The 25,262-nt window shown below is 36.0% G+C and overlaps 4 protein-coding genes across 8 annotated transcripts in view; 3 read left to right on the top strand and 1 right to left on the bottom strand.

Annotated features, from left to right (window-relative positions):
* The window catches only part of Miga (mitoguardin), a 42,257-nt gene extending 31,154 nt beyond the window's left edge, over positions 1–11,103 (top strand). The window contains exons 4-6 of the mRNA XM_066403914.1: positions 8,230–8,384; positions 9,860–9,988; positions 10,036–11,103. Coding sequence (XP_066260011.1) covers positions 8,230–8,384; positions 9,860–9,988; positions 10,036–10,866 — 1,115 coding nt within the window. The 3' untranslated portion in view covers positions 10,867–11,103. The remainder of the gene's footprint in view (positions 1–8,229; positions 8,385–9,859; positions 9,989–10,035) is intronic.
* Positions 11,104–13,523: 2,420 nt separating this feature from the next.
* LOC136418109 (alpha-aspartyl dipeptidase) lies at positions 13,524–15,436 on the top strand. 5 transcript variants are annotated; one of them, XM_066404063.1, is made up of 5 exons: positions 13,524–14,300; positions 14,397–14,488; positions 14,538–14,723; positions 14,893–15,064; positions 15,119–15,436. In XM_066404063.1, the coding sequence occupies exons 1-5, from the start codon at positions 14,203–14,205 to the stop codon at positions 15,180–15,182; spliced, it is 612 nt and encodes a 203-aa protein (XP_066260160.1). In that variant the 5' UTR covers positions 13,524–14,202; the 3' UTR covers positions 15,183–15,436. The 5 variants fall into 5 exon arrangements, with proteins under 5 accessions (XP_066260160.1, XP_066260161.1, XP_066260157.1 ...); XM_066404064.1 differs by having other exon boundaries at positions 13,962–14,300; positions 14,414–14,488; positions 14,546–14,723; positions 14,779–15,064; XM_066404060.1 differs by having other exon boundaries at positions 13,963–14,300; positions 14,546–14,723; positions 14,779–15,064.
* On the bottom strand, positions 15,294–20,629 carry LOC136418108 (zinc finger CCCH domain-containing protein 10-like). The gene is made up of 3 exons (XM_066404058.1): positions 20,442–20,629; positions 18,563–18,834; positions 15,294–18,054 (listed from the first exon to the last, which is right to left on the bottom strand). Exons 1-3 carry the CDS (start codon positions 20,627–20,629, stop codon positions 17,117–17,119), a joined length of 1,398 nt encoding a protein of 465 aa, XP_066260155.1. The 3' UTR covers positions 15,294–17,116.
* An 8-nt stretch (positions 20,630–20,637) lies between these two features.
* On the top strand, positions 20,638–24,868 carry LOC136418110 (partner of bursicon-like). The gene is made up of 6 exons (XM_066404065.1): positions 20,638–21,022; positions 21,069–21,193; positions 21,247–21,401; positions 23,801–23,912; positions 23,964–24,089; positions 24,643–24,868. Exons 1-6 carry the CDS (start codon positions 20,893–20,895, stop codon positions 24,781–24,783), a joined length of 789 nt encoding a protein of 262 aa, XP_066260162.1. The 5' UTR covers positions 20,638–20,892; the 3' UTR covers positions 24,784–24,868.
* The last annotated feature ends 394 nt before the right edge of the window (positions 24,869–25,262 follow it).

Raw genomic sequence — 25,262 nt, forward strand, 5'->3', positions numbered from 1 at the left:
TTCCCTTTTCTTCTTGACGCCTCTCCTCGCCACATGTTCTTCAGGATTTCACCGATAACTTTCCCTACCCGTACATATGAGTTAGTAGGTGGATTGAAAATGAGACACTTTATTCCGCAGACAGCACTTTTTATTTTCACTTTCCAACAAAAACCGAGGAAAAACTCATCTGGAGCCAAGAGGCCCGAACAAAATTATCCTTTTAACTGCTCTTCCCTCTTTTCCCTAGAACCACGCTCAGACCCTTGTTTATGTTAACATCATTAATATCGAATTACACTGGGCCGTCGACCCAGTGTATTAAATCAGAAAAAAAAAGAAATAGGATCGACTTATAATTCTATTGGTAAAATATTTAATTACTCTAACATATGTACATTTATATACACATTATTCCCTGTGACCCTTCATGGTCGGGAACACCCACATGTTGCACTTTGGCCATGGGGCGGCTCCGCTATACTGGGTATTTGGAGGAGATCGGTGAGGGTCAGTAGGCATCCAAAAATTTGGGATGTTTATGCGGGAGTTTGTAGTGTCGACGCGACGTTGACGAAATCGAACTTTAAGTACTGGAAGTCGGCAGGATTTATTAGATTTATGTGCCCAGCCTGTCAAGGAAACCAAAAAGGGATAAACAACTATATTAGATTTCATCCATCGTAAACGTTTAAACTCAACAAAGAACTGATGATTAAATAAACAAACAGAATACGAAGTGAAAAATACTAAAAAAAATGAAATTATATGCTACAAAAAGAAGTAAAAAGGAGTGAGCTGTTAACCAGTCCTTTTTCGATCGTTCCGAGTTTCTAGTAAGGAATATAAGAATCGTCATCTCCAGCTCGCATTAAAGTACATCGTGTTTTACTTTACTATCCAAACCCATGTTGCAATACAATTTTCCACATCTCGGTCATTTTATTATTAAGAGATTGTTTATTTACGAACCTTGTGGTACGGGTCCGCTGTTCTACCACTTCCCGTAGGTTCTCAATGGCTGTGAGGCCCGGTGACTGCGCTGGCCACCGTAGAACCTAAAAACATTGCGATCGTGAATCCGCTCTCGAACGAGGTGGAATGAGAGTTTCGGGGCATTATTTTGTTGAGATACAAATCGTAGAGGCATTACCTTATAGCGCGACTTCGACGTTCTAAGTAGTTCTTCTTTTCTAAGTTCTAAGTTCCCGTAAGTTGTCAATGGGATTTAGGACAGGCGATTACGCTGGCCAGTGTAAAACCTGGACATTGTGCTTGTAAAGCCACTCCTGAACAAGGCGGTACAAGTGTTTCGGATCATTGCCCTGCGGAAGAGAAGTAGAGGCATCTCCCACTCAGCATAGGGCAACATACCATCTTGGAGTGTATCCTTGTATACCAATCAGTGCTGTTTATGAAATGCAATGGACCTACCCTGTCCACGCTTCACTATTGATGTGTTTATTTTCGAAAACAACAGTTTCTCGGTTGGACGTCAGCTATATATGTAGTTTTTCTTCAATCAATCGACGTTGAACAGTTCATGGGTGAATTTTAAAATTAGGAATTTCAGCAATAATTTTCAGCTAAAATCTGTATTTTTTGTGGATGAAATAGAGTCCCTGAAAATGGCAATTACGCTCCTTCGAAAAAGACATTCACTGCCATGTTTTTTAGTTCCGCACAAATTGATTTACCTTTTGGCATATTTATTTCTATATAAAAGTGCGCATGAGCTGATTTAATATGTAATTTTATTAGATAAATTTGCTTCGATTATAGACCCATATATTATGTGAAAATTCAAAATTTTGCTCTACTTTTGTCGAGGTAATAATGTCTAACGTTCGTAAAATTATTAACAAATAGCTTATTGCTTTTTTAATTTAATACTACTTTGAATCACACATCCTTCGAATCCAAAGGATTTTGGTTTACATGGATATTGATCGGCTTACTATACTTAAAACCTTTCTTATACCATCAGAGTTATACTACTTTTGTTCAACAATGTACGTCCATAATTTTTAGAAACATTGTGTATCATAGCAATACTGAATTCGAACAGTAATCGAGAAACGTGGCTGTAAACATAGTCAAACGATAAAACGACGGTGCTTAAAGGTATATAACATTTAGTCATAAGGATCTTATGGTTTGCCGGGTTTTAAGAGTAACTCATATAAAAACGTTTACAAGATTGAAAGTCAATCTGGGAGCTTTGCTGTTGAGTATCTATCTGAGTAATTACAGTTTTTCCTCCTTGAAAGATCTGAGAACTAAGTTGTCCTGTGTTCTCAACGGAGACCCATATGTCACTGTTTCTTGACGAATGAAATTGCAAATTGTGGCATTCATTCGCAATTTTTAATGAATCATATAGTTCAAAATTCGTATTAAATTTTCGAAATTTTGTCTCCTTTGGAGTCTATTATCATAATGTTTGCTTCATGTTCTAAAAAGCGACTCCATTACACGACTGTCTCTTGACCAATCTAATTTTGAATTTTACCAATTATTTACAAAGCTCCGGGGATTATTCAGCCTATAATTCATTTATGCAATGAGTGTATTTCATACATTATAATTTTAAAAAATTGTCTTCTTTTTTCTAAAAACTATGCGACCTCCAGCCTCATATGCTACCACTATGCCACTGTTTTTTGAATTAAGTTGCAAATTTTGTCAGTTATTTACATTACATGAGAAGTTATTTAGCCCGAAATTCCTTCATACAGAAAGTCTGTTTAGTTAAATACAAATTTTTGAATTTTTCCCTCCTTTTACGGTCTATTAAGAACAATTTGTCTCTTTTTAAACGTGATCTCACTCTAACAATTCGATGTCGTAACAACGCTTCATGAGGCACTAGTCAGTGTGAAATTTATTTGGGCCAACAGGCCTTTTTTCGAAGTTGCAATTTTTTTAAATTTTCTTCTCTCCTCTAGTAACAATATTATCTCGCACATTCAAAATGAGTTTATTACGCCACTGTCCCTTAACAATTTTATACTCAAAATTTTATCAGTTATAAGACCGATTTCGAAAAACGCTTTCTCAAGATTAGCTGATGTTACATCCCCTACTCATTGTCTTGTATTTATAACTGTGAGATTATGGGGTATAGAAATAAAAGAATCTAAGACAGATCGTTTCTGTTAGAACTCTAATTTCTTTATTACAGTCAGAAGGCACGTGTTAACGGTCAAAAGATCTGTAACGAACTAACTCCTAAAGACTCACACTTTTACCACCCATCAGTATTAAAAGGGTCAAACACTGCAACCATTCTCTTGATTTATTGTCCTGGTCATCTGGTCTTTACATGGGTGAAAATACTAACTTCAAGTAACAAAAGACCCAAAAACCCATACTTTCTTCTTTCTTCTGTTTTAAGAAAAGGAGTCATAAATTGAACAAACTTGACTCTTACAGACAATAAATTTGAGAACATAAAGACTATTGAATTTTGGACGTGAACACTTATATCAGAAATCCAACAATAACTGTGCGTGTAATGAACGTGTCAGTATCGGTGATTACCCGTATTTAAATAATAATTAAATTTGAATCGGATTGAGTTGGTTTGCTTTGTAGCAAAGCCCAGATTGTAACCTGGTTGGTGCAGATACGTCAGAGATATGAACATTAGGAAGAATCAAAGCTGATTTTTTTCATATTCTATCTCCCAGATGAACCCACTCAGAGTCCGATAATGTTAATCGCTGAATGTGTGGAGATTGCTATACAAGGTATTTCAGAATTAGACAGTACTATTTGAGCTATGTATTATCTGGTGCAAAATAAGAAAAAAAAGTTCATAAAAGCATATGTTTTAAGTAAATTTATTTTCGAGATACTGAAGCATTAAGATGTTTATTAATTAAAACTAATTAACTAAATAAACCTAAATTAACAATTCAGCATTTATACTCCAGAGTCTCGATAATGACTTGAAACATACAGTTTCTTCTATATTTTGTACTAGAGGATACATACCTCAAATAGTGCCGTGCAGTTCTAAAACACCCTATATAGTTGCGTATATTCAGGCGTCAGTAAATTAAAATTTCATTGTGTTCATTTACCTTGTCGCAATCGTTCCTTATTGGTTCAAGATTCAGGACACGAGAGGTGTGAGGATTAGGAATATTTAAAAATGATAAAAGAGATATCTTTGCAAAAAATTATTTTTGAAGTTCCAAAGTGACACTATTGAAAGCTTATTAACGAACGCAACATGGAAACAGAGACAGCCTCTCCCTTTACCGTCCTTGCACCTAATGGGTCGATTCAGATAGAATCCCCTTGCATAAAAATATCGTCTATTTCCACCTTGAAAGGGAAGAGGAAGAAGTCGCACCTGTCTTTACCGTTATGCCTATTCTGCCTTCTAATTAAAACCCACATAAATCCTCGACTCTATAGCACCTAAGCCATATGAGATGGCAAAAAATCAATCAGACGACTAAGACAAATTAGTGCCGCATTTTTCGCTTTAAAAGGGCACATTGTCTAGTCTTCAAGTAGTAAAACTATAAATTTTTGACTAAACTGTATCTGAGGAGCATTCAAGCGGAATGCCTGATACGGTACAACAAGAGAATGTTTCTACAAGCTCTTTATTTATTGATACTAGTTATGATCTTGTATGCAGCATTATGGAGAAAGTTACGCAGTTGCACTGTATTATTTATAGAACTCAGCTAATAGCTACTTATTGGAGCTTTCAGCAAACCTGAGTGGATATTAGCAATTTACGATATTGTTTGTGTGAATAAAACGCCAGCTTTATTGGCGTACATTGAGGAGGTTCGTAAAATGGCTTTATTAAAAAGGTCGAAAGTCACCACATGTAATGCCTTTGATGGCACTTTATATGCAAACGATTATGCAGCTCTGTTCAGAGAATTATGTCCAGTTAATGATCCAAGAGGACCGTTGTTATAAACTTGCTACATAATTTGAAGATTTTTGAGTTTCATTTTAGAATTTTTACATTTTTAGGGACAATACTGAATGGCTCAATTTTTATTGTAATATAAATACGCTTTCCAGTGTTGAAAAATAACCCAGCGGCGTCTTTAAAGGCGGCTGAAAAGATTTAACAAAGCTTATTTTAAATTTTGTGAAAATTCAATATTTCCCGACATTACTGAAAACGTGGGTTTTGGATAAAAATAATTTGTGTTAATCAATTCCTGGAAACAGTTTCTTTCGCAGTTTCAAGGTTAAAAAAGTCCTGACCTCTTGGTACGCCACTTAAAACCTAAAATCTGAAGAAAAATATTGAATATACAGGGTGTTTCAGAACTGTGGGATCAAACTTCTAGGAATTTTTCAGTGCAACATTAGAAGACATTTTGGTATAAAAACGTGTATCCATAAATATCTGCCTAAGGCGCTACGGCTTATGATGCTTTAAGACAGTTAGGTGCAGAAATTTGCTTTATCGAGTTTAAGTACGTTTTATTTTAAGTTCTTTGTACAAAATAACATTACAGTAATTGATCAAAATGGTATATTTGAACTTCGTCAGTTCGGATAACATTGGATCGACAGAAATGATCCAGTTCTGTGACCTCTTAGGTAACCCGATCTAACACCTTTAGATTTCTTTATGTGAGGGCATGTAAAGTCTCTGGTTTATGAAATGCCAGTGGAAACAGCAAGACCTGATTGCACGAATCACTGCGGCATTTAAAGTCGTTCAACACAATTATCAAATTTTTAGCTAAGTCCGTAAAAACCACGTACGTCATTTAAACAGGTGCAATGAAGTTCAAGGACGAAATTTTGAACAATTACTGTAGTGTTATTTTATACAGATAAATTAAAATGAAACGTATTAAAATTCGATAAAAACATTTTTGCACGTAACTGTCTCAAGGCATTATAAGGCCGTAGTGCCTTAGGAAGACATTGCGAACGCGGGTTTTTAAACTCAGATGTCTTCTATTATTGCACTGAACAATTCCTAAAAGTTTGATCCATCCAGTTCTGAAACACCCTGTATATAATAATAAAGTCAATACATAAAAATACGAAGTTTTAAAGTTTTTAAAAAATTACTAACTTCCTAATACGCCAATGAAAACTTTCAATTTTCGAACTAAAAACCCGCTTAAACTATTAATATCTTAATGTGGATTAAAACTAAAAAACCAGTGGCATCTCTAAAAGATAATTAAATAATTACATTATAGACAATTAATACTCTAAATGAGCTAAAAGTTCCACAAAAGTGAATATAGTTTTAACATTGGCAACTAGGGAGGTCTCAGTGAAGTTGCAATATTGAATCAACGTTTGAGATTAAAAGGAATGTTAAAAAAAATATGAATTTTTAAATGACTATGTTATCATTTCAGGTGAGTTTAAAATCGATTTCAGACTGATGTTAACGTAAAACAAATTTACGGTATTTGAATGAATTGAGTGCTTCAAACGGTCAATTGGGCTCAGCTAAATGTCAATTTGAACCGAAAATGAGTGTAACTAGTGAAAGATAATTGGTAATTAATCAACAAAACAAAAACACAAACCCAAAATTAATATTAATATTAATAAACTCAATTAATAATTTGTTTCCTTGCCAAAGACATCTTTGCACTGGGAAAACTTTTTTTTCACTTTAAGAATCCCTCTCCAACCAATCCAAATAATTCTCCAGTGAACAGACTTTCATACACATCCCCCATGAGTTGAAGAGACGCCAAAAACCTGAAAACACATTCCAATTGCTTACATGTGCCCGTGCGATTTTAAATGTTGTAGGTCACCTACTGCATCTATCCAAGCTAACCGCCTTAAAATATGAGTTTCAAACATTTTTCCTACTTTTAACACTCATTAAACCAATTTCGAACGAAACCGTGCTTAAAATATGATTTACAAAAACTAAAACATGGTGCAAAAGAGCCTAATTAAGTTCATTCATAATTTTGTATAGATAGCAATGGTTCATGGATGAACAAATTTATCTTCAGCAATTACTGTAATACCACTGAAAATCCTTTATCAACAACATCATCACGACTACGAGTGTGTCTTTTATGACTAAGCTCTGACCTAAGACATCTTGCAATTGCGTCCTTCAACCACCATGACGTCAGTGTCTGGAAGCAAAAGAAATTAACCATATGCAATGGAAACAAGGCGTCATGCCGTAATTTATAGGCGCCGTCGTTGTAATGAACTCATTACCTTTCTTGAGTTATGTATCAGTCCTAGAAGTGACGTATGTAGTGAATATGAATGTGTAACCTATTTGCATTTTTCTTCGGCCTCGTCCAATCGATATTAATCGATTGAATCAACATATTAATGGTGATATTTATTGCACATGGGAGCGACAACGTTGTTTATGCCCGTTTGTTGCAGCAGTAATGATCCCGTTGCTTTTGCACTAGGAGAGCGTGCAGAATGATGCTAAATTTGAGCACAGCTAGAATTTTGGTTGCAATAGCGCAAATTGTCAGGAATAATGTATTGAGTGTAGTGGGGCGAAAAATTGTTATTTCTTACGATCTTTTCTTTCAGCAGTTTAACGAATGTAAAAAATGAGATTTTGTTTTCAAATGTGAGTCAAAGTCAAGGTATGCAATAAATGGATCAAAAAAATTACAAAATTGCAATTTTGTCATTTTTGTGGAAATTACAAAATTTCCAAAAATATAAGTTTTTTTTTGTAAAAATGTTTTAAAAAATTTTGTCATTTTTTTGAGAAAATTCCAAAATCATAAGATTTGCTTGCAAATTTTCTAATTTCTAATTTGTTCATTCAAATGTAGTTAGAGAAAGGATCCTGATGAAGCAGGCGCACTTGCGCACCTGCAATGAGTGATTTTACAGTCCCTCTATACTAAAATGGGTAAGTTTTTTATCCACTTATCACATATACTGTCTGTGACTCATATTTCAAAACAAAATCTAATTTTTTCCTTTATTTCTTCGATTATCTACTTGATTTTGTGACTATGCTCAATTGCATACCATTTTGCCTAGTAATAATGAATTGCACTTGTGCAATATCTATCTGTAATATTCAATTGCAACCATCAGTCTTTGGCCCCAATATAACATATTCTTTCGCACACATATTATGCCAAAAAAGGAAAGCTAAAGCCTTGCTGGATTCGATTATAAAGGAAACCTAAAGGCTTACTATATTCGGCCATACTTAAATATGTATTACTGGTGATTGACGTTTACCTACCGGTATTTTTAATATTTTTTATGCCCTTTTAGGAATGGAGGCATTGGAGACCTGCATCAGCTATTGGGAAGACGCATTGGCCGTTTATAGGTCTAAAGACAACGGTTCGTTGGCAATGTTAAGCCCTGAAGAAGCGGGCTTTTGCAAGGACTTGCAGCTTTTATTGGACTCTGCCATAGAGCTGCAAGTAAGCATAGTATACTGCGTGACAAAGAAAGGTAAACACCCATTAAAGATAATTTTATTTTGATAATTTTTTTCGTACGTGTTCAGTACCACATACTTATTCAATGATTACATTTTTAGCAAGATCAGAGGAAGAACTTCATTTTTTTTTCAATAGTGTGTTGAGCATCCACGGTTCCTTATACACTCATTGATACGCCTGGGCTCGGATCTAATAAGATTGTCAATGTCTTCTTGAGGTATCTCATTCCAGGCAATCTGAACTTCATGAGTAAGGGCTGCTAAAGTCTGTGGAGGGTGCTGTAAATTCAACAGTCTGCGGCCAATCATGTCCCAGACATGTTCAATAGGAGACAGATCCGGCGATCGAGGTGGCCAGGGTAAACGGTTGATTTGATGTTGATCCATGAACGTTATTGTTTGCCTAGCAACATGAGGTCTAGCATTGTCTTGCTGGAAAATAGCGTTCGGGATAGTTCGAAAATATGGAATCACATATGGCTCCAACACTTCTTGGATATAGCGTTGGGCAGTCATGTTGCCTCTAATGAAATCTAGGGGTGACCTGCTACCATATGCGATAGCACCCCATACCATAACGCCTACAGTACGGTGGACATGACGCTCTCTGTCAAATTGTGGATCTCGCCTTTCACCCCGTCGCCTTCTCACCCTTGCCCGACCGTCGTTCATCCCCAGACAGAAGCGGGATTCATCCCTAAAGATCACCTGAGTCCATTCTTGGTCCCACTGAATCCTCTCTCTACACCATTGTAAGCGGTTAGATCGATGTTCGCGAGTGAGAGGCAGCACCCAATGCGGACGATAGGACAAAAGGCCAAAACTTCGTATTCGGCGATATACTGTACGCATACCAACCCTATTCCCATGTTCTTCAAACCACTGATTTGCAATAGCTCGACTGCTGCTAAATCGGTCTCTAAGAGCCAAAAGTCGCAATCGACGATCTTCGCGCTCTGTGATTCCTCTGAGTCGCCCAGTGCCTCTGGCTCTCTGCCCACGGCCTTCCTGAGTCCACGCCTGGTAACACCGCACTATGGTTCCTAAGGATCTGTTAGTTCTTCTAGACACTTCTCTGACCGACAGACCTGCTTCGCGCAACCCAACAATCCGCCCCCTCTCAAAGTCACTAAGCTGACGGATCTGTTCAATTCTACGCACTCTAAGCATAATCAGTAAAAATTATGACCGATTGCAACACACTTCACAAAAGTTGCGATGCAAATGTGAACAAAAATGTCTAAACAAAATTTTATTTTTTTAAGGAACGACCCATGGAAACTAAAAAAAAAATTAACAGATAAACTTGAAATTTTGATCATTTCTTTCTTTTTTTAAGATAAGTCAACATGCAAAAAATTATCAAAATAAAATGGTTTTTAATGGGTGTTTACCTTTCTTTGTCACGTAGTATATATCTCATTGCAGTAGAAAGTTTCCAAATATCGATTTTAGGAGAACTCAGAAATGCTTTTTCTGGATGAGAGGTCAGTTCTTTTTAGGCCTGAAAGCGGCCGAGAAGAAAATAATGGAATTGACACAGATTTGTCTGGAGGGGAAAGCTTTGCTTCCGCCCAGGACCAAGTAAGCCCCGCAATATCAATTATTTCAATAAATTTATCCCTCTTTAGGTCGCAGATTTAAAAGAATTCGAAGAGTTCTCAGACTATTTCCCAGACTTGGATTCTCACCCTCTCTATCAGGCCGCTTTGAGGCAGCTTGAGAATGGCGGCATTCCTTGTCGCACTCTCAGAACTGAGGTGGTCAAATGCGGCTCAGATGGGGAATATTTAGCCAAACTGCACTGCTTAAGATTAGCGTTTCAGAACTTACTCCGTGATCCCTCAAACTACTTGTGGTTCGTCGACGCCGGGAGGCAAATTCTCGCGGACCTCATGTTGTACGCTGATAAGGACCCCAAGGATTTCCTCATCGCCTACGAGGAAATTTTGCAATTTATCCAAGACTCAGATCAGTGGCGGGATATGGAAGAGGAGCTGAGCACTAGAGGCGTAAAAGCTCTGACCTTTTACGACGTGGTGTTAGATTATATTTTAATGGATGCTTTCGAGGATTTGGAATCGCCCCCTTCTTCAGTAATTGCGGTGATTCACAATAGATGGCTTTCCAAGGGGTTCAAGGAGACTGCTTTGACCACAGCAGTTTGGTCTGTGCTAAAGGCGAAGCGCAGAAGACTAAAATTCCCTAATGGGTTTATGGCTCATTTTTATTCAATTTCGGAGCAAATGTCCCCATTACTAGCTTGGGGATTTTTAGGCTCTGATGAGTCTTTACGGGAGACTTGCGTATATTTCAGGGACCAGTTTATGGGGTTTTTGAGTGACATTTTCAGTTTTCAAAAGTGCCGTTTTGTAACTGTTAGCGATTTATCGGGGGATGTTCAAAAACATCTCAGAATGAGGGTGGAGAACATTTGTCAAAGACTGAGCATCCAGGCCTAAGATAAGATTATTTGAAAATGGAGTACTGAATCTAGTCAAGACTAATTATATTATGTTTAAGTGCCAATTTTTAGGTTTTTTTAAATGAATTTTCTATGTTTCAATAGAATACATTCCAAAATATGTAGATGCAACTGCAGCACGGATGCACATGCTCAAGGGAGGCAACTAATGTATTTGTTAAAAGATTGTAAGTTTTATCTCTAGTGTGTATGAGTAATTATGATAATTAAATTGTTTACCTGATTAATTATTATTTATTAGGAATTTTGACTGCAGTTTTGAGATGAAGGGTTTGCGTGTTAATGCCATATCTGTATTTTTTTGTTTTGTGCGAGTGAAATTAATTAACAGCAATATCAGTTTCATTGAGGATTTGTTTTAATTTGCTAATGTCCCTGTATGTTCGGTAACGGTTTAACCCGAATTAACAAATAAAACCGGTTTATGTCTATAATCATCATAAGCACAAGCTAGTTTTAATTTTTAATCTCACTCTCATGTGATTTTATCGAATCGGGGAGCAGTATACAGGATATTCTAAGCCAAGAGGAAAATATTTCCAGGAATAATTATATTGCTCATTTCCATTAAAAATTGTCATATAACTAATCATTCGATTTTCAAAGGTTCTGGAGATATTCAGATTTATGTTTTGATTTTGTATTGATTATGTATTGATTTTTAACGACATTGTTGCGTACCTACTGAAAAAAGTCAACGTACATTATCGTTAATTAATCAAATTAAACAATAACAATGGTTAAGTAAGCATGTTTTTATTTAAAACAATGTTTACTAACAAAGACTATGCGGACATGGTTTCTATGAATGGTTTTGCTAATAGTAATGCACTTGAAACGGTTAGATTGTATCAACATCGATTTCCATAACGACAAATTCCCATTCATAGAACATTTGTGAGCGTTTACCAAACTTTAAAGAACACTACCACTGTCCTCGTTTTCTTCTGGGCCCTGCGAAGCCCAGACCTCACACCTCTGAATTATTACGTTCAGAGTCATCTAAAATCTCAAATGTATTCGCAACTCCAAAGAATAATTGATACGGCGAATACAAAAAGTATGCGAATCCATGGGCGAAAATCAGCGGAAAATTAGTCGCGCTCTTAATTCGATTACTCTACAAAACAGATTATGTATTCGAAAGGAGGGATGACTTTTGTAGCATGTTTACATTAAACGTATAAATGAGTTAAACCCCGTTTATGTCATTTACGTTTAATATGTTTGTTGTTAAATTTTTGGCAATTAATAAATTGTCCGCAAACCAAGAATATTTAGCGTAGTTTTCGAATATAACTAAAACAGTTGAAAATTGGAACATTACCTACATGAGATCCCTTGAAATATTTCCTTCTCATCATAGAACACCTCCTGTATGCCACCAAGGCTTGTAGCTCTATCTCATACTTCATAGTGTAAGCTTGCAAATATCACTGTGTTATCATTCATGGTCGCCTGTTTTTTTCTAGTCATAAAAAACCCGGGAGGTATCGACACATTGAGAGTTAATTAAAAATTTCTTCTATATTTTGAAAAGGGTTTGGAAATGTGGCAGTTTAGGGAAGGCAGGTAAGTCTTTTAAAGAAGAGCATTGAACTTTGAGGGGTATGATATTTTTTTGACTCAAACCTATAGATAGTTGATCCATGAAAAAATATACGTTTATATTGCCTAAAAACTCATTTTTGGGTTATATTAAAAACCCAACAGAGAGAAATCTCATGTAATGGTACTTACGGAGTTATTAACGGTTGGGTCCAACAGCTTCCGCGATTCATACATCGCCCTCCTTGCGTTGCCACGAAACTCACTAGGCCTCCTCAGGTCCGAAACTACCATTTGGGAGCAACACCAAGCCAGCCGCTTGCCGAGCATGAGACATCAGACCACCCCTCTGCTAAGAGACGTTTCTTCTTTTTTTTTCTTCAGCAATGTCGGGTTCTTTCCCGGCTCTTTTTTGTTGTTCTGCCATGTGAAGTGAATGCGTTAAGCACTAATCGGAGGCCATTGGTGCTGTCGGTGTTATTCGATCTACGACTGTGAGATTCACCCTAGGGATTAGAGGAAATACCCACTAAATACCCTTCCAGCTCTTCGTTTGGCTCCTATTCTCCCTCGCAGTCAGATTTTTCCTCGACTGCGAGGTGCTGAATACGCAACTCTCCACCGAGTCTTTTACGACGGTGATATTAGCCATCCACCCGCAGAGGAATACCAGATCTAAAGGGTAGGTGGTATGTGCTGTCCGCTTCACCGAGTCCCGAACTGTTTCGAGTGTTGTTTGCTCGTGGGTACCACTCGTTGAGAGTATCAGGTCTTAGTTTGAGAACTTTCTATCTGTCAAAATCAGAAGGTTCAGTCTGATCGCTTGACCTCAGCATCAGCTCACTTTTAATACGTTGAGGTAAGAGAGCCGCTAAAACATTGTAAATGGCGCCATCGGCACATCACGTGATAAACAAGTGTTGTTGCATCTCCATCTTTGTGTGTGTTGGAAAGAGAAGGAAAAGAGAATGTTATTGTTGACAATTGTCTTGCGCATACCAATACCGAAACGTAACCTAAACGGCTAATTGTAGTTGTTTAAATTTGTCCATCGTTAAATTTATGGGAGTTTGATTATAAACTCGTAAATTCGAGGCACAGGGAAAATGTAAGAGCGTAGGTGCATGCTGAAACATAATGAAACGAAGAACCGAGTCGAACGAAGTCCGAGAACTATCCCAAACTTCCCATTTATGATGCACATAGAATTTCATAAACCCACAAGCATCCCACACACATTCAATCAGAATACAGATTCAGTTAGAATAATCATTCAATCTCGCACCTACACATATAAAGTCATAAGTGGCAAATAGTTTTTACTAATCAGCAACTGGTTTCCTAGGAAGTTTTGGTTTCATTTGCTATTCCTCTTCATTTCATCCATTCATAACAATGTTCTTGAGAAATACTAATTGTCCCAGAGAACTTCTCTTCATTTACAACTCCTGACGTGGAGCCTACTTACTACTGTATAATAACTTCATAGTCAACAGTTTTATCCAAGTTATAAGAGCTCTTGGGAGTTTGCGAATATTGAAGAAAATTAAAAGGATCAAATTGTGAACCATAACCTTGAAAATATCTCAAAATAGTTATGGAGTTTTCATCAAACGAGTGTAGTAATCCTTCAATTTGGGTTATAAATGTCTTTATCTTATCAATAAAATCCCAATTAAGTACCTGAGAAAGCAAATGGCTTTGATAACTTGTAAATTCATTTAAGCACACTTTCAATTTCTTGCTGCTCCCTTATATTTGAACTATGGCTAAAAGGCAGCTTCTGCTCTTATCCTCATCGCGAGTCCATGGATTTGACTTCTTGGAATATGCAGCTCAGGATATAAATGATTTACTTGCAAAGTAAGTATCAGTAATACTAAGAGTTCAATATATAAGGTTAACAATATACTTGTGACAACTAGTAATACTCATTCTATAACAAATTACCATCCTTAGAAATAATGTATCCACAGTACTCTTCATCCCCTATGCCCTCACTGATTATGACAAGTACTTGCAAATGGTGCAACGGCCCTTTCAAAAATGGGGTAATGCTTTATTATATTAATTTAGTCATAAAATTTTAACCAGAAGCAGGCTTTAAGGTTGAAAGTATCCATAATTTGGAAGAACCTGTTGAAGCTATCCAGAGATCTGAAGCAATTTTTGTTGGAGGTGGTAACACTTTCCGGCTACTGAAAGCCCTGTATGACAATAATTTAATCCAGCCAATTAGAAATAAGGTTTTAAAGCATGGAATTCCCTACATATCTGCAAGTGCAGGTATGAATTTAAAAGCAAATTAAATCCCAATTAATACTATTGGTTACATAATAAGGTACCAATGTAGCTACCAGAAGCATTAACACCACCAACGACATGCCTATAGTGTATCCTCCAAGTTTCGAGGCTCTGAAACTCATTCCATTTAACATTAATCCTCACTACTTAGATGCAGATCTTAACTCGAAGCATAAAGGGGAAACGCGTCAGCAAAGAATAGAGGAGTATCTTGAAGAGGATGATTCAAGCACTGTGCTAGGGCTCAGAGAGGGGGGTACATTGTATGTTGAAGGAGATAATGCTTTTTTGAAAGGAGTGTCTGGTGCTCGGCTCTTTGTTAAGTAAATAAATGACGGTGATTTAGTTGGAAAACATAATGATTTAATTTATTTCAGAGGTAAAGAGCCTGTGGAAATTCAGCTCAATTCTGACTTGAGCCAATTACTCAAAGGAGACTGATTGGTAAAGAATTGATAACAATGTGCTGGTATAATAAAACGTGTTTTATATTGTTAGAATTCGTTTTCATTGCTTCATTTACTCAAATTGATTAAAGCAAAGTTTCAGGAATGAAATAATAACTAATACACTTTTACTCTCACTATAAATCACTTTTAATTGATATAAGAATTATAATATTTATATTATTCATTCAAATAAGGACTCGCAGAAATAGGAAGGTTCAAAATAAATAGTAATTACTTTAAAACTAATTAAGATTTTAGTAGATTTTTCCATTACTAAAACTAATCACTTTGTACTTTAATGTCCTTGTTAATTAATTTCCTTAACGTCCACCATTCTAATTTTTCTAAAAAACTGTTAGTCTTTAATGCAAAAAATGAGGTACCTCTTCATTCACTGTTTTGTGAAGAGATTGCAAAGAGTGACGCAACCACGTGACTCTCAAATTTATTTTTATTAAACAATAAATAAGGAATATGAGGCTTTGAAAACTGGTAAGACTTTTAGATCTAAAGTATTGTTTTCCTTTAGAAGCTCTTCAATAATTAAGTTTTGAAGCACGTAAAATATGCATTCAGAATTCCGTTTTTTTTTAAATTTAATTTTAAAAATTACATTCTAATGAGTTTTCATATTAATCAAAAGACGACAAATCTGACAATCGCGAGGGATACTCCAAGTAGATTTTTATACATATAAGAATATGAACAAGATAGAGAAACATGATATAACGATATAGTATAGATAAAGATATAACGAAAATAAAAATTTGCATCGTGAAACCTCTACGAAACCTCAAATTTCAATATATATTGTTAACTTCTCAAGAAGCATATTTTACCTGTATCGACAATATCCCTTCATGTTGCACTAAACATCGATATCTTGAACTAGGAATACTCAATAAACTTGAAAACAAAAGTTAGTTTTCTCTAGATGTGGCTTCAGATCAAATGTGTGTAAATACAGGCGTGAGCTGCGAATGTTTCCCAACGAAGATTATAGAATTGGTAGATTTTAAAACTGCCGTTTTTTAAGATAACCGAGATATCAACGGTGGGGTTCGTAAAATGGGCATCCTGTATAGAGGTAATGAAATATTTTTCCCACTACCCCTTATGAAAGTATACATGACAAACGGAGATAGTAGTTGCGAAAGCAAATGGTAACACAAACGTGTTTCAGGAAAGACAAATTAATGCTAGACACCATACACACAAAGTAAAATGCTATTGTGTTATTAGTCAATTAGGCAACATATGTTTTCTTACGTGCCTCAAAAACAGATCGGATTTTCACTCCGGTCGGGTAAACCGTTTTTATCTTATTCTTTGTACATATTCCATAGTGGTGGGAAAAATAATGTACATAACTAGCAAGGAAATTTTGGTCACCTACTCGGGTGATGGTCGGACTCCCCTGTAAAAAGATTTTTTCTCAGATATCTCCGGTCTTCCCCAGATTTTAGCATATCATTGCGCATTAACATGTACAACTTTGTCCCCATTTAACCAACTTTTCATCTCTTGTGGTTACAGATATAGTAATACTAAGGTATCGAATTTGTAACACCCTTTATGCATTTCAGGGAATTTAATATCATGTAAATACTCACATTCAATCACACACAAATAAACCGATATTCTATAATTCCAAATAATATATAAACTCTGTTCGCATCTTAAATAAATACCTTGAACTTAAACCAAAAAATGCGTGGTTGAGGCGTCACAGTAGCACTGCGAATGGTTCAGAACTCACTTGTCGCTTTGACATTAGTTGAAAACCATCTACATTTGTTTATTTGACAGTTCAGTAATACCAACTTTTTTTCCTCACAAACACAAAATTTTGTCTTATTAATATTGTCTTTGCCACAAATAATTGACTCACGCTTCGCGCACACGCACCAAAACCACCATTCTCTGTTAATGCGCCAGAGGATGGCTCAAATTCTGCGTCATGATCGGGTACGACACCATCGGCTGCGTCGACGCACCATTATTGGACATTGCAATCGCCTGTGACGTATTAATAGCCGCTGTAATCTGATTGGTTGCCGCCAAGTTTGACTGCAACAGTTGCGAATTTGTATTTGCTAATGTTAGTTGCTGTGGAGGCACATTTGCCACCGTCAATTGTTGCGTGGTATTTGCCGCCAAAGCCAACTGTTGCTGTTGCTGTGAATGCGGAGAAACGTTGGCAACATTGGCGACTGTCAATTGTTGAGCAGTATTTGCCAGCAATTGCTGCTGTTGCGGAGCGTTGGTCAAGGCTAATTGTCCGGGATTTGTAGTCACCAATATTTGCTGACTTGGGGCCAATATCTGCGCAGGGGATGCTATGCTAACAGTAGGACATCCCGCTATAGACACAGGATTGCCAGACACAGGAGTTCCCGTGGTGACAGTCGCTAGACTCACAGGAACAGTGGCGACGCTGGCTGTCACTGTCCGGATCACTTGGGGCGGCTGCGCACTGTTGGTCAATGTGACAGCAGGTACGTTTTGTTGAATGTTTGTAACTCGCAAGGTGGCGTTTTGGTCCAACAAAAACTCATTAGTAGCAGTCAAATCTTGCACTTGTTTCTTTAACTGCGCTACCTCTTTGTGGAGTAGATTGTTTTCCTCCTCGAGCATGAGAGTACGCGCATCCACGCGACCGAGCATTCCAAGGGGCGGACTGCCAGCAAAGTAACCTTTAAAGAGGTTTCGGTTCCGGTCGGCCTCTAATTGGAGCTCACGATTGAGCATCTCTTCGGCGACGACGAGGCGACGTTTTGCTAGAGGAATGCCACTTTCTTGATAGTCGTCGTAGCTGGGACCATTTCGCCGCAGGATGCCTGTGGGGAAGATCCTCTCAGATTCTAGAAATGAAAATCGAAATAATGCAAAAAATCCACACCAATAAAGTGTCATAGGTGATTGTTTTTTTATTTTACTCTTCTTATTTTTTATAATACATTATAAAATCAATAGTATCCAGGATCTCTACGAGTTGCTATCTGAACTTCTGTTTGGTGATTGAGAATGCAGTTTTGTACAACTTTTTAGACAAATTAATTTTACACCAAATCTTACAAACCTTTTTAATAATTACTGGTATCAATTTGAAATATATCAACCTAGGTATGCCTGGAAAACATTGATCTTGGAAATTAAAAATCAAGATACTTACATAACATTATAAAACTTGTCTATGGAGCTATAAGCATTTCTTCAAAAACACACATCAGACAAATTAATTTTAAAAAGTTACAAATAAAACAATTTAGTTTTTTAGACTTTTGAAATAATGAGATTTTCTTCATAATTTGGAGAGCACATGACAGCAGTGTTAATAGACTTGAAACAAATCTTCAAGATGTGACTTACCATTAACAGAATGAGATTCATGAATGATGCTAGAATGATGTTTCCTTTGTATATTATTCTGGATAAGTTCCAGAATTTCCTGCTCTTCTTGCTCACGGGTTACATGCCGGAATTTACAGTGCGTTCTCCGGCAGAGTCCCTTTTTGAACTGGTTACAAACGGGCGGGGTTCCAGGAAGTTGACTTTTCCGGGTTGCCTCTGCTAATATTTGATTGGACATTTCACCTGTGCGTTTATATGCCTCCACTTCCTCGGGAGTACAGTGAATAAATCTGCGGAAATATTTAAAGTTTGGGTGGAAATTAAGGGTAGTGATGAGCAATATTTAGGTAAAAATGTATTTGAATGGCATTTACTATTTACCCACGTTGAGTATGTAGTTGGGTTTATAATAACTGTTATTATATTACACACCACTGCTGTTGTTTTCTGTATGGTAAATACAGATACATTTCAACATATTTATAGAACAAGTAACAAAAAAAAATATATTGACGAACCTAATTTTTAACTTTCTTTTTTAATTAAAATATTTCCAAGAGGCCCATTTTTTCTTTCCCATCTTGATAATTAAACACTTATGATGCGTGACGAGAAAAATCGAATTTTTGGAGTCCCAATTAAGTATATTGGATTTGTAGGTAGTATGAAGATGTGGACTGCAAATATTATCGTGTAGTGATTCTTCATTTTGGTTTAAAAAGCAGTAATTTTAGAAAGAACCGCTTCTATGTTTATAGACTGATAGATTAGATATCAAAGTACTTGAGAAAAATACAGTGATCATGATTCGACCACGTCACTGGCAAATGTTAGTAGTTCTGGATGGTTGGCGTCAAGAACCACCTTTTTTGGACTTAACTAATGTAATATCCTTAGTTTGTTCGTATCATATACATTCGTAACATTCGAATGTTTTCGAAATTTAGCATCATTAAGCTAATGTTATGTTTATTAGACTTTATCAAAAAGTTACTTGCATCAATTATTACTCAAGTAATCGTTCGTGGCCTCAGGTTATTCAGCACTAAAGCATTTTAAATGTGAAATAAACATACATTACAAAGTTGACATGGTGATCAAATTTGGAATTTTTAGCCTTTATGCAGAAATAGGTATAATTAATATAAAATAAGTAATACAATTATAAATGGAAATTTACAAGCAAATGTGCTTCGCGGTAAGTCCACTGGTTACAAATGACGACGATAGGTAGATAGTCAATGAGCATAAATAGCCATAAATAATGCAGATAATTGAAAAAATTAAAGCAAAAATGAGAATTGGGTTTGAATTGCGAGTTAACATGTGAAGTAAATAGTTAAAACACCATTTTTGAACAGAATGACTGTAAAATTACGTTTTGCAGGTGTGTAAGTACCTCTAGAGCAACAATATTCATTCTTTATCTGATGAAGGTGATATGTGCCTATATAAGTAATAATAACTAAATACAACCAATGGAATGGTCACAAAAAATTTTGCTTGTAAATCGTGTTCATTCTACCTACTTCTGCATAAACGCTAAACATTACAAAGTTAAACTATTCCTCACAAAAAATAAATCTTATGATCAATGGTGATCAAGATAACTCCGGAGCAACTTCCGATGCCGGAAATCCATATAATAATTGTGGGATGTTTATTTATTTTACATTTAAAATATGTTAGAACTGATTTACGTATTTAAATATTTGGAGGGATATTGTAATATATAAAAAAGTTATAGCACATCAAAGTTGCTACAAAATTTAAATTAATCGAGCATTATGCTGCAGTGTGCATGCATTCGAAATCGAAAAATAACTTGGCGAATATTCTCCAAATATTTCAAATGCAAAATAGGGAAAAATTCACGTAAAAATAAAATTGATCTTACTTGCAATTCAGCCTAGGACAAATATTATTCTGGTAGTCATGACAGAAATTGAGGGGCCGAATATCGTTATCGTGCTTGTATTTACATGACTTCCTGTCGCAAATTCCTCTAACGAAATCCCTGCAAACGTTGTCGCCCTCTTTATCGGTACATTGTCTCTCACAGATTTCCTCCGACGTGTCCGACATGCTTCTTGCCTGTTTAAAGCCATAAACATTACAAAAAAAATATGATATTCAGATTGCCGCCGAAGTTTTTAGCATAAAATCCTAAATGTGTATCGGACAGCGGGGTATGTAGTCAGGGCAGCAGGAGCCTGTAAATCTAAATGGCTCAATATAAAAGGGCGAGAGCACACAAAATAAACGCTATTAGATGGACGTGCCCGGCGGTTGCAGCAGGCATGATTTTTTAAGATTCTGACGCCCTCTTGGAACTTTATTCGCGAAAGATGCATTTCCAAGTCAAGCAATTTTCAGTTATTGTTACAATATTCCTGGCAGTTCAATATAGTTATTGTGTCAGTGATCTTCCTGAGGAAACGTGTGAGACTTTGCCCTCGGAAATTCACATAACTAAAGGTGAGTTCCTTGTGTGAGTAAATAAATTGTACAAAGTGGGTTTTAGAGGAGTTTGATGAGCTGGGGAGGCTGCAGCGCACCTGCAACGGCGAAGTGAGTGTCAACAAGTGTGAAGGCTCCTGCAAAAGCCAAGTGCAGCCGTCGGTAATAACTCCTACAGGATTTTTGAAGGTGCTAACTACAAACAAAATGTTTAAAATATTAAATTGATCTTGTCAATGTAGGAGTGCTACTGCTGCCGTGAAAGTTACTTAAGAGAACGAGTAATAACTTTGAGCCATTGCTATGACCCTGACGGGGTCCGTCTCACCTCCGAAGGAGAGAACTCATTGGATGTCAAGCTACGTGAGCCTTCAGAGTGTAAATGTTACAAATGTGGAGACTTCAGCCGATAGAAATTACAATTTTATGCCTCTAATACTGAGAACTAATATATAATGTTCCAAGTACTTACGTGATTAATTCTCCAATCTAATGATCCCCTTCCAATGGCAGACCATATCTCTTATGCAACTCAGTCACAGAACAATGCTCCAAATCGGCCAGATATCCCAATATCACTTGCGTGACGTCCTTAATGTCATTATATTCATGCAAGGCTTCCATTTCAGGTCTTAAATCCTCAGTAACACCTGTCGAAAACAATTATGACCTCCGTTATCAACGTATCATGTTGAATATTACCTTGAGCTCTTAAAGCTGCAATTTCCCTATCTAACTTGGCACTTTGTTTCCTTAAAGAGTGGTCTTTGATTTTCAATTCTGCAATGGTAAAAGATCCGTTTGAGTCTGCCTTAGTGCATTTTCTTAGACCTAGTGGTTGTTTCTTAGGAGGCATTATGAATGAGTGGCATTTTTAAATAGGTCTAAAATGAGGGAGAAATGTTTAATATAATTGAATGTAATGTCACAGGAATGTATTTATTTATGTCTGGGGAGATGGTAAATCAGATATAGTTGAGTAAAAGCACAATTTGATAACAATAAGCCTGGATCAAAAAAGTGAGCGGATTGAGAATACAACTTTGTGTTTTAGATTACTTGAGAGATTACTACTTCACGTTAAGCTAGATACATACATGAGAGGCTGATCAAGTCTCGAATAGTGAATATTCACCTTTTGGTAAATGCAAACTAATGTGGATAGATCTACCTAGTCAAATATTCGTTGGAACAGAAATATTGGGAAATAAGCACATGCGTGTTTTGAGATCTCGTCAGTTTGGCGTCACACATATTCACAATACCAATCATTTGGCAAATAATTCACTAAATAGTGATTATTCAGAATTTTAAAATAGCAAATGTGTAAATCCATCTTTATGTATGATTTAACAATAAAGAAATATGTATGTGTAATACAATTATTATATATATTCTTATATAATTATAATTATTACTAACGAAATTTTAAACTTTGATCCTGCATTATGGAAATGAAATATTGGCAAACATTTTGTTACTTAGGTTTTTTCATAATTTATTGAGAAAAGTCTATTCTCAAAGCTGTAAACATGATCACATTGACATCCTGTATATATTTTGTATTCTTTTTAACCTTTTAATTATATAAGTCTTTTTGAATGTTATTTTATTACTTCTATTTTCAACTAAAATAATATTAAGTGTGTTTAGTATTCAATAAAAAGCTTTGTCACTAAGTTTGAAATGTAACTTTGGCAACAAAGCAGATTGATTGTTTGATACAGCAAAATGCAGATTCAGCAGGTCTAGAATAGTCCAAAATTTAACTTCCAAATTCTCCCTAACCCAAAGCTAAGCTTAAAGTATTACACACTTAATTCTCGCCACAGGGCTGAAATTGACATTTCCAACTGTCAATTACTTTAAATCCAAGTTTAAGTTTAGCCTATGGAAATTATGAAGGTAAGTGATCCAAAGTGAAATCCTTTAATCTGGCAAAATAAATCAAGAGCAACATTTAAAATACGATGGAAAAGAAGCCACAAATATTTTCTCAAATTTAAAAATTAAAAAATATTATCCAATTCTTTATTAGCAGGTTTGAGTGTAAGTGAATTTGAAGAGTAACCATCAAACATCAATGGGATATATTTTTTTACCTAGGACAGACAATATAAGAACTCTCTAAGAAAATTATCTGTATAAAGAAAGACGTTTGAAGAAATGTTAAAGGACCTGTATCATGAAACATTTTATATTTTATGCTACTGCTCTCTCATTTATTCCTGCCTCAACAATAAAAGACATATTTTTTCATCTCAAGAACTATAACAAACTTTAAATAAACTTCCACGCAATTCCCAGTACTTACAATCAACCTTCACATTTAACTCTCATGTCACCAATTTACAACAACACAGAATAAAAACCTTTACCCAGCACTTGAAAGCCTGAGACTCAAAGGGAGGTCAATAGCTAGCCACATGAGGTCCATGGAATCAATAGTAGCTTACTTGTGCTACATGAAATAGCCATAAAATCACTTTCCTGCAAAAAACAGAGCCGAACATGCTGTCGACAACGAAACATCAAAAATACATTGCTGGGATTTTATAAAAAGGAAAATTCTCTATTAAGCCCAAGAGTATCTTGACGATTGTGCTAAAGTATGGTAGTTATAGTGAAAGTTTGCAGGCTTGGTAATATTCTCTTTTTATGTTTTAAAGATGAATTGAGTAATGCAAAGGCAATTTTAGTCTTGTCAGTGTTATGGCATCAAGTTGTGGTGGTGATAATCCTAACAAGCATGTGCATGAGAGCTGATAAAAAAATAGGGACAACAGCAGCAAGTGTGACTGACGAATGCCAGGTAACCCCAGTAATCCATGTACTACAATATCCAGGATGTGTACCCAAGCCAATACCGAGCTTCGCTTGTACTGGTAGATGTGCTTCTTACATCCAGGTACCAAAACAACTATAGTTAGGAGGCCAGTATTACAAGCTGGCATTTTAGGTATCAGGGAGTAAAATTTGGCAAATGGAGCGGTCCTGCATGTGTTGTCAGGAATCAGGAGAGCGCGAGGCTTCCGTATCTCTCTTTTGCCCCAAGGCGAAACCGGGAGATAGGAAGTTTATTAAGGTTTGTATAAATGAAAACAAAGGTTGCATCAAGGTGTTTAGTTTACTTACCAAGTGGCGTTAAAAACTCATGTAATAGGCTAGTTTTTGATATACCAAACAGCGACAATATTGTTACTGAAATATGTGTTATAATTACGAACTTTTACGGATTTTTGTATTAGATTTATTTAAAAAAATGTAAGAGGAATTGTTAAAGAAACCACTACACAAGCAACCATTATTAATGTGTCAAAGTTTCTGTCAGTGTCAAATCATAATGCGACATTGTTGCCACATTGGTAGACTCAAAACCGTAAAAAAAGCAAAAGTTGACGAAATTGTTACAATTTCCGAAAAACTATTTACACTATTACTCACCCCTTTAAAATACTGAATATTTTACTTTATTTCTTTTCATTATATTTTTGTTCCTTTATTCAAAAAAACAAGCTGATGCGATGATGTCACTCAATACGTTAGAGTTACAAAACAAACTCTTGTTCATTCTAATAATATACAAAAACACACAATATTGCCTTAAAAATGATGTTGATAAAATTATTGGTTGATAGGTGACCACTAAAGCACCACTTGAATGCATGTGCCGTCCGTGTACTGGAGTTGAAGAGAGCGCGGTCATTCCTCAAGAAATTGCCGGATATTCTGATGAAGGGCCTTTGTCAGGGCATTTTATGCGTTCTCATATTCAGTAGAACAGCTGGCAAAGAGGACCTAATTTATAACTAATGGCTTTAACACATCGTAACAGGTGGAATGGAAGAATTAACAATAAAATTGTTAAAACAACAGTTCCTAATTTATTTGATAAAAGAATTCCCCATTTGCGTTTTTAGAAATATTATTTCACATAAGTGAAGCTATTCCCTAATTTACGATTCAGGGTTAAATCACCAACAGCTATAATAACTTGTAAACACTTATAGTAAACATTATCTGTAAATAACATAATAATAAAAATAAATAATACTTGAAACGCCGAATACTATGGCGACCGTTTTACCTTTTCTATGATGAATGATAAAAGGTACAGTGATATTTCGTTTCACTTTCATAAAATAAGTAGAAATGAGATGGAATGATATTTTGAGCATGTCCCGCCTTGTCGTCCTTACTTTGTCAACATCAGCTGTGCCACACGTCTGACGTGTTACTGTCACAACTAGTTTACTAA

The sequence above is a fragment of the Euwallacea similis genome, chromosome 32 (assembly GCF_039881205.1).
Source record: "Euwallacea similis isolate ESF13 chromosome 32, ESF131.1, whole genome shotgun sequence".
Lineage (NCBI taxonomy): Eukaryota > Metazoa > Arthropoda > Insecta > Coleoptera > Curculionidae > Euwallacea > Euwallacea similis.